Source organism: Phacochoerus africanus, chromosome 10 (genome assembly GCF_016906955.1).
Source record: "Phacochoerus africanus isolate WHEZ1 chromosome 10, ROS_Pafr_v1, whole genome shotgun sequence".
In the NCBI taxonomy this organism is placed as follows: domain Eukaryota; kingdom Metazoa; phylum Chordata; class Mammalia; order Artiodactyla; family Suidae; genus Phacochoerus; species Phacochoerus africanus.
Window position 1 is genome coordinate 12,483,846 of NC_062553.1, and position 15,794 is coordinate 12,499,639.

Consider the following 15,794-nt stretch of genomic DNA (forward strand, 5'->3'; position numbering starts at 1 on the left):
TCCGAGGCATATGGAGGTTCCCAGGCTAGGGGTCCAATCAGAGCTGTAGCCACCAGCCTATGCCACAGCCACAGCAACATGAGATCCAAGCCTGTCCGCGACCTACACCACAGCTCACAGCAACGCCAGATCCTTAAGCCACTGGGCGAGGCCAAAGATTGAACCTGAGTCTTCATGGATGCTAGTCGGGTTTGCTGAGCCACAATGGGAACTTTGACACTTTCCCATTTCAGATGACACAACAGATGGGAGGTAAAGGGAGGCTGTAAGTGTTGGGGTCCAGACAGCCCCAGCAGTCACAAATTGACTCTGACCCATTTTGCAGTTTTACCCACCTCAGATTCACCGGATGATAAATCTCAGAATCATAAAGACTTGTTTACACATTTCAATTAAAAGGCTAGAGAACAGAGATCATTTCATGGAATTAATAACATCTCGGGGGATTCTCACAGCAGTGACATTTTAGAGACAGAAATGCCGAGGCATGCATCAGAGATCAACATTCAATACTGTGCCTTGTTGGCAATATTCGAGCGCTCATCATTCCATTTTTGTTTTCCTTCTACCATATGTATTTTTTGCGACTGGCTAGGGTCTCTTACAGTCAGATCCACCCAATTTTGCCTGCTAAAAACTTCCTCCTCATTAAGAGGTCCACCCCAGGGTTATTCAAATACTTGAAACGGGGAACAATTACACTCTCTGCTGAAACATTAATCTAGTGGGAGAGATAGGGTTACTTCCCTCGGTAACACACTCCTCTACACACAAGTCAGATGAAGACTGTCTCTCTGTCTGCGCTGAGGTCGTAGGAAACATGGGCTGTGGACGCAGGCGCTGAGGGAGGACCACCAGTCTCTCCCTTCAGTAGATGGACCTGAAATCTTGAAACGGTGCATTTGGAAGAGCTGACCTTGAACCACAGGATGCTCGAGTGTCCCAAAGATGCCAAGGCCCCTCACTGTTGCTAGGACACCTGGGGCATGACCTGCACCCACTAGGATGCCTGGATGGTTCAAAAAGGTGTGGTATGGGCTGGCATCTTTACTCAGCTTCTCCTCCTTCATCCTGATTGTCATTGCTCTGGTGGTACCCCACTGGCTGAGTGGGAAAATTCTTTGTCAGACTGGAGTGGATCTCGTCAACGCCACGGATCCAGAGCTGGTGAAATTCATCGGGGACATTTACTATGGACTCTTCCGCGGGTGTAAGGTGCGACAGTGCGGGCTCGGGGGCCGCCAGTCCCAATTCACAAGTGAGTACACTGGGGGGGGCAGGAAAGCTGTCTTCGAACCCTTATTTTTAAGTACTTATAAGAGTGCTTATATCCAAATGAGGAATTCAAGTGCTGCTTCAATCTAAAGCATAGTGATAAAGTCCACAATAAGCCAAGGACTTAATCTTGTTCAGCTCCAAAAAGAGACCTTGTTTTTTTTTTCCCCTGCCAAAGCTTATAGAAACATTAGAAATAGGGATTTGTATATTTTTGTAGTTTATGTCTAGGAATAATCACTACTAAAATATTGAGTGCTAGAGTTCCCGTCATGGCTCAGCGGAAACAAATCTGACTAGCATCAGTGAGGACGCAGGTTCCATCCCTGGCCTTCCTCCATGGGTTAAGGATCCGGCATTGCCATGAGTTGTGGTGTAGGTCTCAGATGCAGCTCAGATCTGCCATTGCTGTGGCTGTGGTGTAGGCCAGAGGCTACAGCTCCAATTAGACCCCTAGCCTGGGAACCTCTGTATGCCACAGGTGTGGCACTAAAAAGACTATATATATATATATATAGAGAGAGAGAGAGAGAATGCTTACATGTGTCAGACATTCCACTAAATGCTTTACATGGCTTCTCTCTTTTAAGCCTTATACCAAATTTATAAGGAAGGAATTAAAAACCTTCCCATTTTGCAGAGGACTACACTGAGGCTTGGAAGGGTTACACAACGTGTCTGAGGTCAGCCTGGCAGGAAAGAGAGCCAGACTTTAGACCCAGGCCAAGTGACTTGGGTATGCTTGGCCAGCCTGGCCCGAGGGTGTAGACTGCCCGCTGAAATGAACGCTCCACTTCTGTTTATATAAAAGTTTCAGAATCTGAGAAAAAGCAAAGGGGCTCTGAAGTCAGACTTCCTGGGTTCAAAGCCCAACCCAGATGTTTCCCGGCAGGGAGACCTTGGCAGGGCCACTGTCCCTGAACGTGAGCTGGAACCCACCTGGGCCGGCGGGCATCCAAATGTCACGTCAGAGCTGCTCTGCAGGTATACAGAGCAGGAATCCAAGTCCAGCTTATGGAGGATCTTCTGGCAAGGAAACACTGAAAAAAGGCATATTGTGCAAGCTTTTGGAATCATACAATGAGATCGCTGGTGACAGAACAGTATCCTACAAAGTCATAATTAGTCAACATAATGCAAATACAAAGGGATAAAAACTTTTATTTTATTTTATATTTCAGAATTGTAGTTTTTAGAATCCTGGGCAGGATATCTTATTAAACACATAAAGACAAAGCTGGAAACATTGACAAATAATTAATGCAAATTGGCATCATTTATATATAGGAAGGATATATATGTTATGTATAGTAGGTGAAAAAAATCTCTGGGAATATTTTTATTTACCCAGAAATTAAATTGGACAAGGAGTATCTGGAAAATAGCTCTGTTAAAAACATAACTGAGTTCCCATCATGGCTTAGGGGAAACAAATCCAACTAGTACCCATGAGGACACAGGTTCGCTCCCTGGCCTCACTCAGGGGATTAAGGATCCCGCGTTGCCATGAGCTGTGGTATAGGTCACAGATGTGGCTTGGATCTGGCGTTGCTGTGGCTGTGGTGTAGGCCAGCGGCTACAGCTCTGATTCAACACCAAGCCTGGGAACTTCCATAGGCCACAGGTGCGGCCCTAAAAAGGAAAAAAAAAAAAAAAAACTTCATGAAAGACTTTCTAAAGCTTGAGCAAGAGAGCAACAGATGCAAAAGTAGTAATATTACAGAGACTTTAATAAGTCGGATAGTGCCTAGGGAACATAATAAAAATATCCCATGTAATTATATAGCATGATAGATACATCATGTTACCTTCATAACCACCTCCTTACATGTTAGATAATTCATTTATCTGTTATATTTATTATTATCTGTCTCCATCCGTTTAGTATGTATCCCATTAGGGCAAGGATTTTGTCCAAGTGATGATCCCAAACCCCTAGAACAGTGTCTGGCACACAGTAGGTGCTCAAAAACTGTGGCTGAATGATTAATGATAAAATACCTTTAAACTCATTCATATGGAATGTCCATATACAAGACGCCAGACATGGGACCTATGACACTAAGCCTCCACCACCTGCCAGATAGGAGAAGGATGAGGCTCAGAGAGGCTAAGCAACCTGCTCACGGCCACAGAGCCAAGAGTGCCCAGAGCCAAGCCCCAACACAAGTCAGCCCACCTTCCACTTCTGCGTGTTGTTCCTTCAGAATCTGTGACTGGCACCTTTCCCAAGGCAGAGTGTCACCCCAGCAGTCTTTACTGGTCTCCTGGAATTGAGCAGAGGATGTTGGGGAGGTGGCAGATGAAACCGGATTCTCCAGGGTGGGGGGATGTAGAATGACAGCTCCTGCTGGAAATGACTGAGGGGTCGTTTTGAGAGGGTGCATCGTGTATCTGCTCCCTCACGCTGCCATAATAAAGTACCAAAACTGGGTGGCTTAAACAACGGAAATTTGTTCTCTCACAGTTCTGGAGGTTAGAAGTCAGAAATCAGGTTGTCTAAAATATATTTTAATTTTTTTTTAATTTTTGGCTCAGCTAGTTAAGAACCCATCATAAGGTCTTCGAGGAGGCACATTCAATCTCTGACCTCACTCAGTGGGTTAGGATCCGGCGTTGTTGCTGCAAGCTGGGGGGTAGGTCGCAGATGCGGCTCAGATTCAGCCCCTAGCCTGGGAACTTCCATGAGGCACGGGTGTAGACTTAAAAAACAAACAAACAAAGAACAGTGGGGGGAGTTCCTGTTGTGGCTCAGCAGTAACGGACTCAACTAGTATCCATGAAGATGCAGGTTCCATCCCTGGCCTCACTCAGTGGGTTAAAGGATCAGCATTGCTGTGGCTGTGGCACAGGCCAGCAGTACAGCTCAGATTTGACCCCTAGCCTGGGAACGTTCATATGCCATAGGTGTGGCCCTGAAAAGAAAAAAAAAAAAGGAAAAAAAGAAATCAGGTGGTCGACAGGGCCAGGCCCCTTCTGAAACCTCTAGAAGGAGCTTTCCTTGCCTTGTCCAGCTTCCGGTAGCCTCAGATGCCCCTTGGCTTGGGGCGGCATCACTCCACCCTACATATGGCATTCCCCCCATCTCTCTTCACGAGTTCCCCTCTCTGTGCAGGTCTGTCTTGGCACAAGCACTGTTTCTGGAGAAGCAGCTAAAGCAGAGGCAGTCTTTGCAGACAGAGGAGGCTGAAGGAGGGCAGCACAAGGCTGAGCCCTTCCACGGTGGTGCCAACTAAACCCCTTGCATCCCAGCTCACAGAAATGTTAACTACCTCTAGCCAGAAGAAGCAAAGGAGCACTTCCTGTTTGCCCACTGGAGCAACTCAGCGGGCAAAAGGTCCTTTCCCGAGGCCCTCTCCCTTCTCAGGGGAAAGCAGAGACATCAATGAGTGAAAAAGCACCTGCCGAAACGCCAGGTGTACATAGCAGGGGGTTGGTAATCTCTAGTTCTGGTTCCCTCCTCATTCCCGCCCCCCTACACATTCCATCTGCAGCCAGGACCTGCATCTGTATTCAAATCACATGCTTTCCTTATCATTATCTAGCTTAGATAACTGTCCTTTCTCAGATGTGTCTTTTGCAAAAATTTTCTCCCATTCAGGGGCTGTGTTGTCATTTTTTTTTTGACATTGTCTTTCATACAGCAGATTGTTTTCATTTTAATGAAATCCAATATATCAGTGATTTACTTTTTTAATATTGTTCGCATACTTAATTTCTTGGGATAGAACATGATGGAAGATAATGCGAGAAAAGGAATGTGTATATATACATATATATATGTATGTATATATGACTGGATCACTTTGCTGTATAGCAGAAATTGGCACAACACTGTAAATCAACCATACTTCAATTTAAAACAATGAAAATTCAATATTTTTTGCCTTGCCATGGCAAGAGGCCCTGATGGACTTTTCTGGAGTGAGGAGCAAACAAATTTTATAATAATCAGGTAATTATCTAATTAGAGATGCTGATACAATGGTGAATGACTTCTGGGGTTCAAGTGAAGTAGATTTAATACATATACAATAAGAATAGTTATTCAGATTCAAAATAAGACCTCTAAAATTCCAGCTCTCCTAGGATTAAATGTTTTAAATCCTTGCTTATCCAAGTTATCTGATTTTCCTGCAGTAACTCCTTTGGCAATATCCTGAAGGCAGCCCTTCCTGGCTGTGTGACCCTGGCTAAGCTATTTAACCTTCCATTTCTAAGACTCATTTTTAGGCGTGAGAGAGGGTAGCCATGAGCAGTAAAAGGGAAAAAGTGTGTATGTGCTGGCATGCAGTCTGTACTCAATACATGTAGCTATTGTCACATGTCACTATGGATCGTATGCTTTTATGGTTGTGGATTTCAAGCTGGAAAACTTAATTTTTTTTTCTTTTGTGGCTGCACCCAAGGCATATGAAAATTCCCAGGGCTAGGGATTGAATCCGAGCCACAGCTGTGTCCTACACCGCAGTTACAGCAACACCAGATCTTTAAGCCACTGCACCAAGCTAGGGATCTGAAGCCATGCCTCTGCAGTGCCCCGAGCTGCGGCAGTGGGATTCTTTTTTTTTTCTCCCCCACTTTTTAGGACCGCACCCATGGCATATAGAGGTTCCCAGGCAAGGGGTCAAATCGGAGCTGTAGCCAGTGGCCCACAGCACAGCCACAGCAACCTAGGATCTAAGTCATGTCTGCGACCTACACCACAGCTCATGGCAACGCCAGATACTTAAGCCACGGAGCAAGGCCAGGGATGGAACCTGCAACCTCATGGTTCCTAGTCAGATTCGTTTCCACTGAGCCACAACGGGAACTCCTGCAGTGGGACTGTTAATCCACTGTGCCACAGTGAGAACTCCTGGAAACTTAAATTTAATCCTTAAGTCAGAGATGTCCAAAACTTTTGGAAACTGGGTATGAATATGAAAGGCAAGTAAGCAACAGCTTTCCTGGGATGGCGTTTGAGTGACAAAAGCAAATATAGAGTCACCCTTAAAAAGATTATCAACAGAAGGAACTGACACATTAAAACTCATGAGAAAAGATTTGAATTTCTAAATAACAGCACATGAAAAATAGCAAGATCTCAATTAACTAGGAGATCCGGAGCCTTGGGGTATGGCCTGTGACCGTGGGGGCTGAATGAGATTCAGTCCTTGCCAGTAAAGATTTTTTTACTATAGTCAATACATATCCTGCTGTAGAAGCTAAGACCAGGGCACTCTTTGCCCACGCCTCTCCACATCACTCCATGTACCCCAAACCCCCTCCCCCCGTCACTGTAATATGGCTATTTCTCAATTTTTTATTAAATCAAATCTGGAGATGGGTTTCATATCATTATACGGTTATGATTTTTTTTAAGTTGCGTCGTGTGACTGTGCTTTAGTTTATTAAATCAATCTCCTATTGATTCATATTTTGGTTTTCCTCCAGTCTTTTGCTACTGTAATGAATATCCAATAGATACAGCTTTGAGCACACATGGGAGTGCTTTTCCTGGACGTGAAGTTGCTTTGATAGAGGTTGCCAGGCTGCCCTCTAAGGAGGTTGTATGAATTAATACCCCTGCAAGGTTTGACAGCAGCGCCTTCCCCATGCCTTCGTCAACACGGTGTATTAGCAAACCTTTTGATCTTTGCCCATCACATAGGTGGTCATTTTCTATTTTAAGTGTTTGGTGAAGATTACTAGGCTGATACTGTGTCCTGAGGATTGTATGTGCAAGAAAGGGAATAATGAGACAATTAGGTAATCAGGCCTAAGCTACCAAATTTGAAATGCAAAGGGGCTAAGTTTGCAATTAAGAAAAAAAAAAATCTTGGAGTTCCCCATGTGGCGCAGTGGTTAACGAATCTGACTAGGAACCATGAGGTTGCAGGTTTGATCCCTGGCCTTACTCAGTGGGTTAAGGATCCGGCGTTGCCGTGAGCTGTGGTGTAGTTTGCAGACGTGGCTCAGATGCCTCGTTGCTGTGGCTCTGGTGTAGGCGGGTTGGCTATAGCTCGGATTCGATCCCTAGCCTGGGAACCTCCATATGCCACAGGAGCAGCATATGGAGGGAAAAAGACCAAAAAAAAAAAAAAAAGAGAGAGAGAGAAAATCTAAAGGACAGTGAGATGTAAGGTACGGAAATAAAAAAGTCCACAGAAACAAACCCCTTGGGAAGGAGTTCATTTTCCAGGGTAAGGTTTCTGGTGCCCATGAGGTAACTACATGGAGATAAAAATACATGGAAATACAGAACTGGAAAGAAAGATCGGAACTAAAGACGTAAGCATGGAGTGTCTGGAAACTCCTGAGTGGAAAGGACACTTGAAAGGGAGAAGGCAAAAATTCTTGATCACCAGTCTTCCATGGATAAAGGTGGGCAGGTGAGCTAGCAAAGAAGCCAGAGGGGAACATGGTCAGGGAACGTGTGGAATCAGGAAATCTTTGAGCCCTGGATTCTGATCGGGGCCAAAGCCAGGCTGGTCAGTGGTACTACATAATAACGCAGAGAGATCGGAGTTCAAAAGATGGACCCAGATTTGACCAGGAGGTGTTCAGTAGAAACCTGTAGAGGAGATGCAGAGGAAGGGGTTTGCCCAGAAGTTCTTTAGCTTCCATCATATTATTTTATTTTTATTTTACTTTCTTCTTGTTTTTAGGGCCTCACATGTGGCAGATGGAAGTTCCCAGGCTAGGGGTCGAATTGGAACTGCAGCAGCCAGCCTACGCCACAGCCACGGCAACGACAGATACGAGCCATATCCGCGACCTATGCTACAGCTCACAGCAATGCCAGATCCTTAACCTACTGAGCAAGGCCAGGGATTGAACCCATATCCTCATGGATACTAGTTGGGTTCTTTACCACTGAGCCACAACGGGAACTCCAAGCTTTCATTATTTTAAATCATTCATTTATAACAACTGAAATCATTAACTCTGAACTCTAAATACCACCTGGCATATAGGACTATGGTCCTAAATAGAGCTCAGGGTCACCTTGCCTGAAGATAAGGGACTAAGCGTCTCCAGGCCTGTGGGGAAAGGAGTTTAATAAAATCTACTTCATATCCTTGTCATAAGGATTGGATGAGAAGTTCCCGTCGTGGCGCAGTGGAAACAAATCTGATTAATATCCATGAGGATGGGGGTTCGATCCCTGGCTTCACTCCATGGGTTGGGAATCCGGCGTTGCCATGAGCTATGGCGTAGGTCAAAGACGCAGATCAGATCCCAAGTTGCTGTGACTGTGGTGTTGGCTGGCAGCTGTAGCTCCAATTTGACTCCTAGCCTGGGAACTTCCATAAGCTGAAGGTGTGGCCCTAAAAAGAAAAAAAAAAAAAAAAGGATTGGATGAGATAACAGATGTAAAGTGCTCAGCCCACGGCTAGGGGCAGTAAGTGCTAGTTACTCTCAATTCATAAACAACAATTACTATCCCCATTATACAGATGAGGAAACTGAGGCTTGAGATCACTTGACTTTGCCCAAGTCAGAGAGCATAATAATAGCAACAACCACAGGCACCATTTTTGAGAACTCCTTCCCATAAAATATTTGAATCTACTCTGGTATATCATTAATCTTCACAGACAGTATGTGGTGACAAATATAGAGAAAACAAACCCAAATATTTCACTAGATTATCCTGCCACATTAATACGGCAAGTGAATATTCTAATACAGTATCATGCAGTGTGAGTCATGAAGAACCCAAGATGCCAGAGGCAGTGCAGCTCTGTGCACAGGATCCCCAGGATGCAGGAGACTCCTGGCCGCTGAGGATAGAACGCATGGGTACGTAGCACCAATAAAATCTTTCTTTCTAAACAAACAAACAAACAAACAAACAAAAACCATGATGCTCCTGGCTCCGAATTAGTGCCACCAAGTGGGCACTGTAATTATTCCTACCCCACTTCACTTGACCCATTCAATATGTAAGGTGAGTAGGAGAAGTAGGGTTTAGATGACCTCATTTTATAATTGATGCAAAACAGTAAAGCTAGGATTTGAACTCGGAATGTTGGATGCTACATCTAGGCTTCACTTTGCTGCACACTTCTGCATGCTTCAAGATATGCCTCCGAGTTCTTTGAAGTCTCTGATTTAATGAAGGCTTCTCTCTGATCCAGAATAAAGCACTGTGATCAACCTTCACTGACAGACTCTCTTGCCAGCCTCCTTTGCTAAAGAGACACCATCTGGGGGTTGTGTGCATCCACTCATGCCAGATCCCAGAGCTGTGAGGTCCATTCATCTTCAGTGCCCAGCCAGGGCATATTTTGATTTTGCATCCACTCCAGGGAAGAGACAAGTGTTGGTCAATAGACACGGAGGGAATCTGGGGGCTACAAAGTCATCTCTCAGGAAGTCTCCTGCTTTTTGAAAACCCAGCACTTGCAGCCTGGCCCTCGCTCCCGTCTACAGAAGCCTTCGTGGTAAGCAAGCTTGGGCCATATGAACGTGACCGAGCTCTGAGGCTGATGTGTTGGCTGTGTCTTCTCTCCCCAGTCTTTCCACACCTGGTGCGGGAGCTCAACGCAGGTCTGCACGTGATGATTCTGCTGCTCCTCTTCTTGGCCTTGGCACTGGCTCTGGTCAGCATGGGCTTTGCCATTCTCAACATGATCCAGGTCCCGTACCGCGCAGTCAATGGCCCCGGCGGCATCTGCCTGTGGAATGTTCTTGCAGGTAAGGAAGGCCCCTGGAGAGAGAGATTCCTGTCCATGCCATCAGGAGGCCGAGTTCCAAGTAGAGGGGCCTCCGCCTTCCCCTCCCAGGGCCTGTGGCCTTCTTCATGGGCATTAATGTCTTTTTTACTAAAAGTTGCAGCATCTCTGTCATCATAAGGAACCAAATTGTGAGCCTGCACGAGGGGCTAAGGACATAGAGTGACAACGAAAAGTCAGGGTGATGGAGAAGACAGTGAGCTGGGGGTCTGGAGGCAGGGGCCATGGGACAAGTGAAGAGTGACGCCGAGCCTGGAGGAACCTCACAAATGACAGAGGAGAAGGACTTGGGGGGTTTACCTGCCTCAATTTCTGTAGAGCTCACCGCCTCCCTATGAGGCCGTGTTATTAGACCCATATCTACAGGTGAAGAGCCTGAAGCTCAGAGACGTTGGAAGATGCACCCAAAGTCACACAGAGATGAAGCACTGAGCTGGGATTCCAACCCAGGCATAACTGACGCTAAGCCTTTTGTCTTTTCATTAATCCATGGGGTCATCTATGCTATCATGCGCTATTTTCCAAGATAGAAACCAAGACAAAAGATGTGTGTGTGTGAGTGTGTGTGTGTGTGTGTGTGTGTGTGTATTTGGGGGCATGTACTGATACACAGATATCAATTCACATTTAGTTAATTAGGTAGGGGCTGAAAAACATCACCTCTAACGAAAGTAACAAAATCCCAAGAATGCTTTCAGAAAACCGAGGTCCCATGATCAAGGGATCCTGAGGGTGACAGCCCCTTCCTTCCTTTACCTTACCAGGATGACCAGAAAGCAGACAAACAGGTGATGGTTTACAGGGCATGGAATGCAGTAAGTCGGAGTTCCCGTTGTGGCTCAACCGCAACAAATCCAACTAGTATCCACGAGGACAAGGGTTTGATCCCTGGCCTCACTCGGGTGAAGGATCCGGTGTTGCCGTGAGTGTGGTGTCGCTGTGTCCGTGGGGTAGGCTGGCAGCTACAGCTCCAATTTGACCCCCAGCCTGGGAACTTTCATATGTCTCGGGTGTGGCCCTAAAAAGACAAGGAAAAAAAGCATGTAATGCAGTAAATAGATTATTTTGTGTTTATTTGCCTAAGTTTGCAGGCTGTGGCCATCCTGTAGAATTTCTTATAAACACAGCTCACCCCCAACTAGACTTGTTTACCTCTGCCTGACCCTCACAGTGGCTAGCAGGTGGAAAGTCCTGCCTTTTAAATACATACTCATTGCTGTCAATTTCCTTCCTGAAGGACAAGAATATTAAAAAATAAGGCAATTTGACAATGCTTTACTGTCAAAAAGGCATAAAAGAGTTCCCGCTGGGGCACAATGGGATTGGCAGAGTCTCTGCAGCACTGGGCCGCAGGTTTGATTCCTGGCCTGGCACGGTGGGTTAAGGATCCTGAATTACTGGAGCTGCAGGCAGCAACTGTGGCTCAGATCTGATCCCTGGCCTGGGAACTCCGTATGCAGCAGGCCAGCCAGAAAAAAAAAAAAAAAAATGTATTCAAAAGGGATTAAAAATATGACTATCCTTTGATTAAACAATTCCAAACAATAATATATGCTAAGGAAATAACTGGAAAGAGAACAAAAATGTCCATTAAAAGGTGTTTCCTGGGGTTCCCGTCATGGCTCAGTGTTGTTAACGAATCTGACTAGGAACCATGAGGTTGCGGGTTCGATCCCTGGCCTTGCTCAGTGGGTTAAGGATCCGGCATTGCCATGAGCTGTGGTGTAGGTTGCAGACGTGGCTTGGATCCTGCGTTGCTGTGGCTGTGGTGTAGACCAGTGGCTACAGCTCCGATTGGACCCCTAGCCTGGGAACCTCCACATGCTGCAAGTGCAGCCCTAGAAAAGACAAAAAGACAAAAAAAAGAAAGAAAGAAAGGTGTTTCCCGCAGCAGGAAAATTAGAAGCAATCTAGATGTCTAAAAAACAGGTCACATTTAATTAAACTTAAATTAATTTGGAGTGTCGCTTCGATAAAACATCATTCGCCAGTTTAAAGAATTGCTGTAACAGAATAATTAACAACATGGAAAAATATTCAAGTAAGGGAGGAAAAATCAAGTGTAAAATGGTAAGAGTTCCACAGTATTGATTTTGTTAAAGAGAGAGAAACGCAGAGAAATACACTAAAATATTTAAAGTCTTTATATTTGGCTTTTAGGAAAAATCAAATTTGTCTTTTCAGCTGAATGATTTTCCCTGGTGTCCAACATTTCTTCAGTGAAGAAGTAATAATCTAAAAAGAGACCATAATAAATGTATTTTTAAAATATGAATTAAAATCAGGGCAGGAGAAAAGGAGAGAGAGGGAGAGAGAGAAACAGAGAGAAACAGAGGGAACCTGGAAGGTTAAAGGCTGAAGAAACAGGTAGGGAAGGACATGAAACTTGAAATCAATCCAGGTTCCCCCCACCCCACCCCTCCTTTCCTCCTCCTCTTATGTCCTCTTATCCTTAAGCTTGGAAAGAAGACAACTAAAGAGGACAGAGCAGTCTAGCCCTCCAGGGATCCCCAGTCTGCCCAGTAAGATGGTCTATCACAGCCCTCAGGGTCAGCACCCACCTGCTGAAAAGTGTAGAGACTGAGTTTACCCACGTGTGCAGAGCGCCCACCGCGGAAGGGAAAAATTAGAGAGGTCGAGATTCAAAGTGGATCTAATACGAGGCTCATTCCCACACCTTCCGCCCCTCCCACTGTGGATTATCCGCCGCTTCTAAACGCAAATTAAAACTTGGGTTGCCCTAAGAATGTTTGAAACCCTAAGCGAACTTGTGGCTTGGGCCACAGACATGCCACCTCACACGTGGTCATCGATTTGCAAAAAGGGGCAGTGACTGAGGGTGTCCTTTGGGGGTTTCAGGCGGAGTCGTGGCCTTGGCCATCGCCAGCTTTGTGGCCGCGGTGAAATTTCACGACCTGACGGAACGAATCGCCAACTTCCAGGAGAAGCTCTTCCGCTTCGTGGTGGTGGAGGAACAGTACGAAGAGTCGTTCTGGATCTGCGTGGCCAGCGCCTCCGCCCACGCCACTAACCTGGTTGTGGTGGCCATCAGTCAGATTCCACTCCCGGAGATGAAGTCCAAAATAGAAGAGGTCACCGTCACGGCCGAGGACATCTTGTATTGATGACCTTCTAAAATCCGTTCGGTGGTGCAAAGGGAAACCTCCTCCTCCCACCGCCTTCACCAGGTTTCACAGCTCAGACTCTCTGTGTTCCTGGCAGTAAGAAGAAGGAAGCCGGAGGAGAAAGGGTGGTGCCCAGGGCCAGGAAAAAAAAAACAAAACTTTCCCAAATTCGGCATCCCTGTCCTTCTTTCTCACCTACCTTGCAGTTAGAGCCTCCTGCTTGCCACTCGTGTGTGACATTGGACGATTCCCTTAATGTCCACGTCTCAGTTTTTTCTTCTGTAAAATGGGGATGTTAACAACCTCACAAGGCTGTCATGAGGCTTAAATGGGTGCTAATGGGGTCAGCCTTTGTATACTGTACAAGTACTGCACACTCCAGGAAATAGCTATGGATCATTGGTCCATTGCACACAATATTAGGAGGGATGCAAAGAGGAGGAATACGCTATGTCCCCGGCCTCCATTCCTGTTCCACATGACACAGGAATCAGATAGCAACAATAACACTAAGAATGAAAATAACTGGGAGCTCCCATCAGGCTCAGTGGGAACGAACCCAACTAGTATCCATGAGGATGTGGGTTCAATCCCTGGCCTCCCTTCAGTGGGTTAAGGATCCAGTGTTGCCATGCGCTGTAGTGAAGGCTGGGAGCTGCAGCTCTGATTTGACCCCTAGCTTGGGAGCTTCCATATGCCACAGGTGTGACCCGAAAAAAAAAGAAAGAAAGAAAGAAAAAAGAATGAAAATAACTACCATTTCTTGGAGTGGTTATCATCATGTGCAGTTCTAGAAGTCATACATATAAGTCATCGGGTCCTCTTTCCAAACTCTGATTGTTGGCGTAATACTCCTTTAGTCCCATTTCAGAGATGCAGAAACAAAGGCATGGAGAGAAGTTGGGTGACTTGCCGAGGTCAGGAATTAAATGGAGGCAGTCTGGATCCAGAGTTTATGCTTTTAATCACTTTGATAATCTGATATCTGATGTACAAGCAGTTGCAAGGCGATGTGATCAGTGTTCTAACAGCACGTGCAGAAAGGACCCAAGGAGGAGTTAGGACCCAAGAAGGAATTCATTCTTCAGAATGGGATGTGGTATTAGAGACAGTGTCCCAGAGCTGACACTTGATCTGAGCTTTGAAAGATGAGGAGACTTTTTCCAGTGGTGAAGGAAACAAGGTTGGAGAAGGGCATTCCAGGATGAGACAGTATGGGGGGGGGGAGAGAGAACAAGAAATGAAATTACAAAGAGGGCTTGGATGTGTGTGAATACCTGGTGGGATTAGAATATTACTCTAATGTAGCTGTTGGATAAACCCAGCTGTTTTGTGCTGGGATTTCCCTAGGGGTTCTGTGATGGTGATTTTTATGTCAACTTGATTAGGTTATGGTACCTAGATATTGGTCAAACACTATTCCAGATGTTTTTATGGAGGGACTTTTTGGATGGGGTTAATCAGTAGGCTTTAAGTAAAGCAGATTGGCTTCCCTTACGTGGCGGGGTCTCATCTAAGCAGTTGAAGACCTTAAGAAAAAGACTGGCCTCCCCTGAGAATGAGGGAATTCTGCCAGCAAACTGCCCCTGGACCTAAACTGTACCTCCTCCCTGGATGTCCAGACTGCCAGCCTATGCTGCAGATTGGGATTTTCCAGTCTCCACAATCATGTGAGCCAATTCCTTATAATAAATCTCTCTCTCAGAGTTCGCATTGTGGCTTAGTGGTAATGAACCTGACTGGCATCCATGAGGACTCAATGCCTGGCCTTGCTCAGTGGGTTGAGGATCCAGCATTGCTGTGGCTGTGGTATAGGCCGGCATCTATAGCTCTGACTTGACCCTTAGCCTGGGAACTTTCATATGCCTCGGGGGCAGCCCTAAAAAGACCTAAATAAAATAAATAAATAAATAAAGTTAAATAAAATAAAATGAATCCCTCCCTCTCTCTCACACGCACACACACACATACACACACACACACCTTATGGGTTCTGTTTCTTTGGCCAACCCTCACCCATACAGGTAGTCATTCATTTTCCCACGATCCCAGCTGGAGTGCCTCCCTTCCCAGCTCTCCTGTTTTCACGCCAAGTGAAAGTTATCTAATCCCCCCACATTAGTTTCATCTAAAATGATACCTGATTTGGATCCACTCTACCTTTATTTAACACTGAGTTTCAGAAAGTTTCCACGGGAGTTCCCGTCGTGGCTCAGTGGTTAACGAATCCGACTAGGAACCTTGAGGTTGCGGGTTCGATCCCTGGCCCTGCTCAGTGGGTTGGGGATCTGGTGTTGCCGTGAGCTGTGACGTAGGTCGCAGGTGCGGCTCGGATCTGTGGCTGTGGTGTAGGCCGGCAGCAACAGTTCCAATTCGACCCCTAGCCTGGGAACCTCCATATGCCGTGGGTGCGGCCATAGAAAAGACCAAAAAAAAAAAAAGTTTCAATGGAATCTCTTCCATTCTAATTGCCTGTAGTTCCCTGCTGAGCTCTTCTACCCCTTCTAGCCCTCTCACCCCACCCAGACACAGCTGCCGTCCTACTTAGCTGACTGCAGTCACTCATTAAATGTGCTGATGGCACAGGGCTGGAAGGGATAGTCAATGTGATAGGAGATGGATCCAAAAGATAGCGACAGACTGCAGTGTTATCTTGAAAACAAGTGGCAAT

At 45.9% G+C, this 15,794-nt stretch overlaps 1 protein-coding gene across 1 annotated transcript; it reads left to right on the forward strand.

Moving 5' to 3' along the window:
- Positions 1-903: 903 nt before the first annotated feature.
- CLRN2 (clarin 2) lies at positions 904-13,131 on the forward strand. Its single transcript, XM_047751703.1, has 3 exons — positions 904-1,258; positions 9,781-9,960; positions 12,858-13,131. The coding sequence occupies exons 1-3, from the start codon at positions 1,006-1,008 to the stop codon at positions 13,121-13,123; spliced, it is 699 nt and encodes a 232-aa protein (XP_047607659.1). The 5' UTR covers positions 904-1,005; the 3' UTR covers positions 13,124-13,131.
- The last annotated feature ends 2,663 nt before the right edge of the window (positions 13,132-15,794 follow it).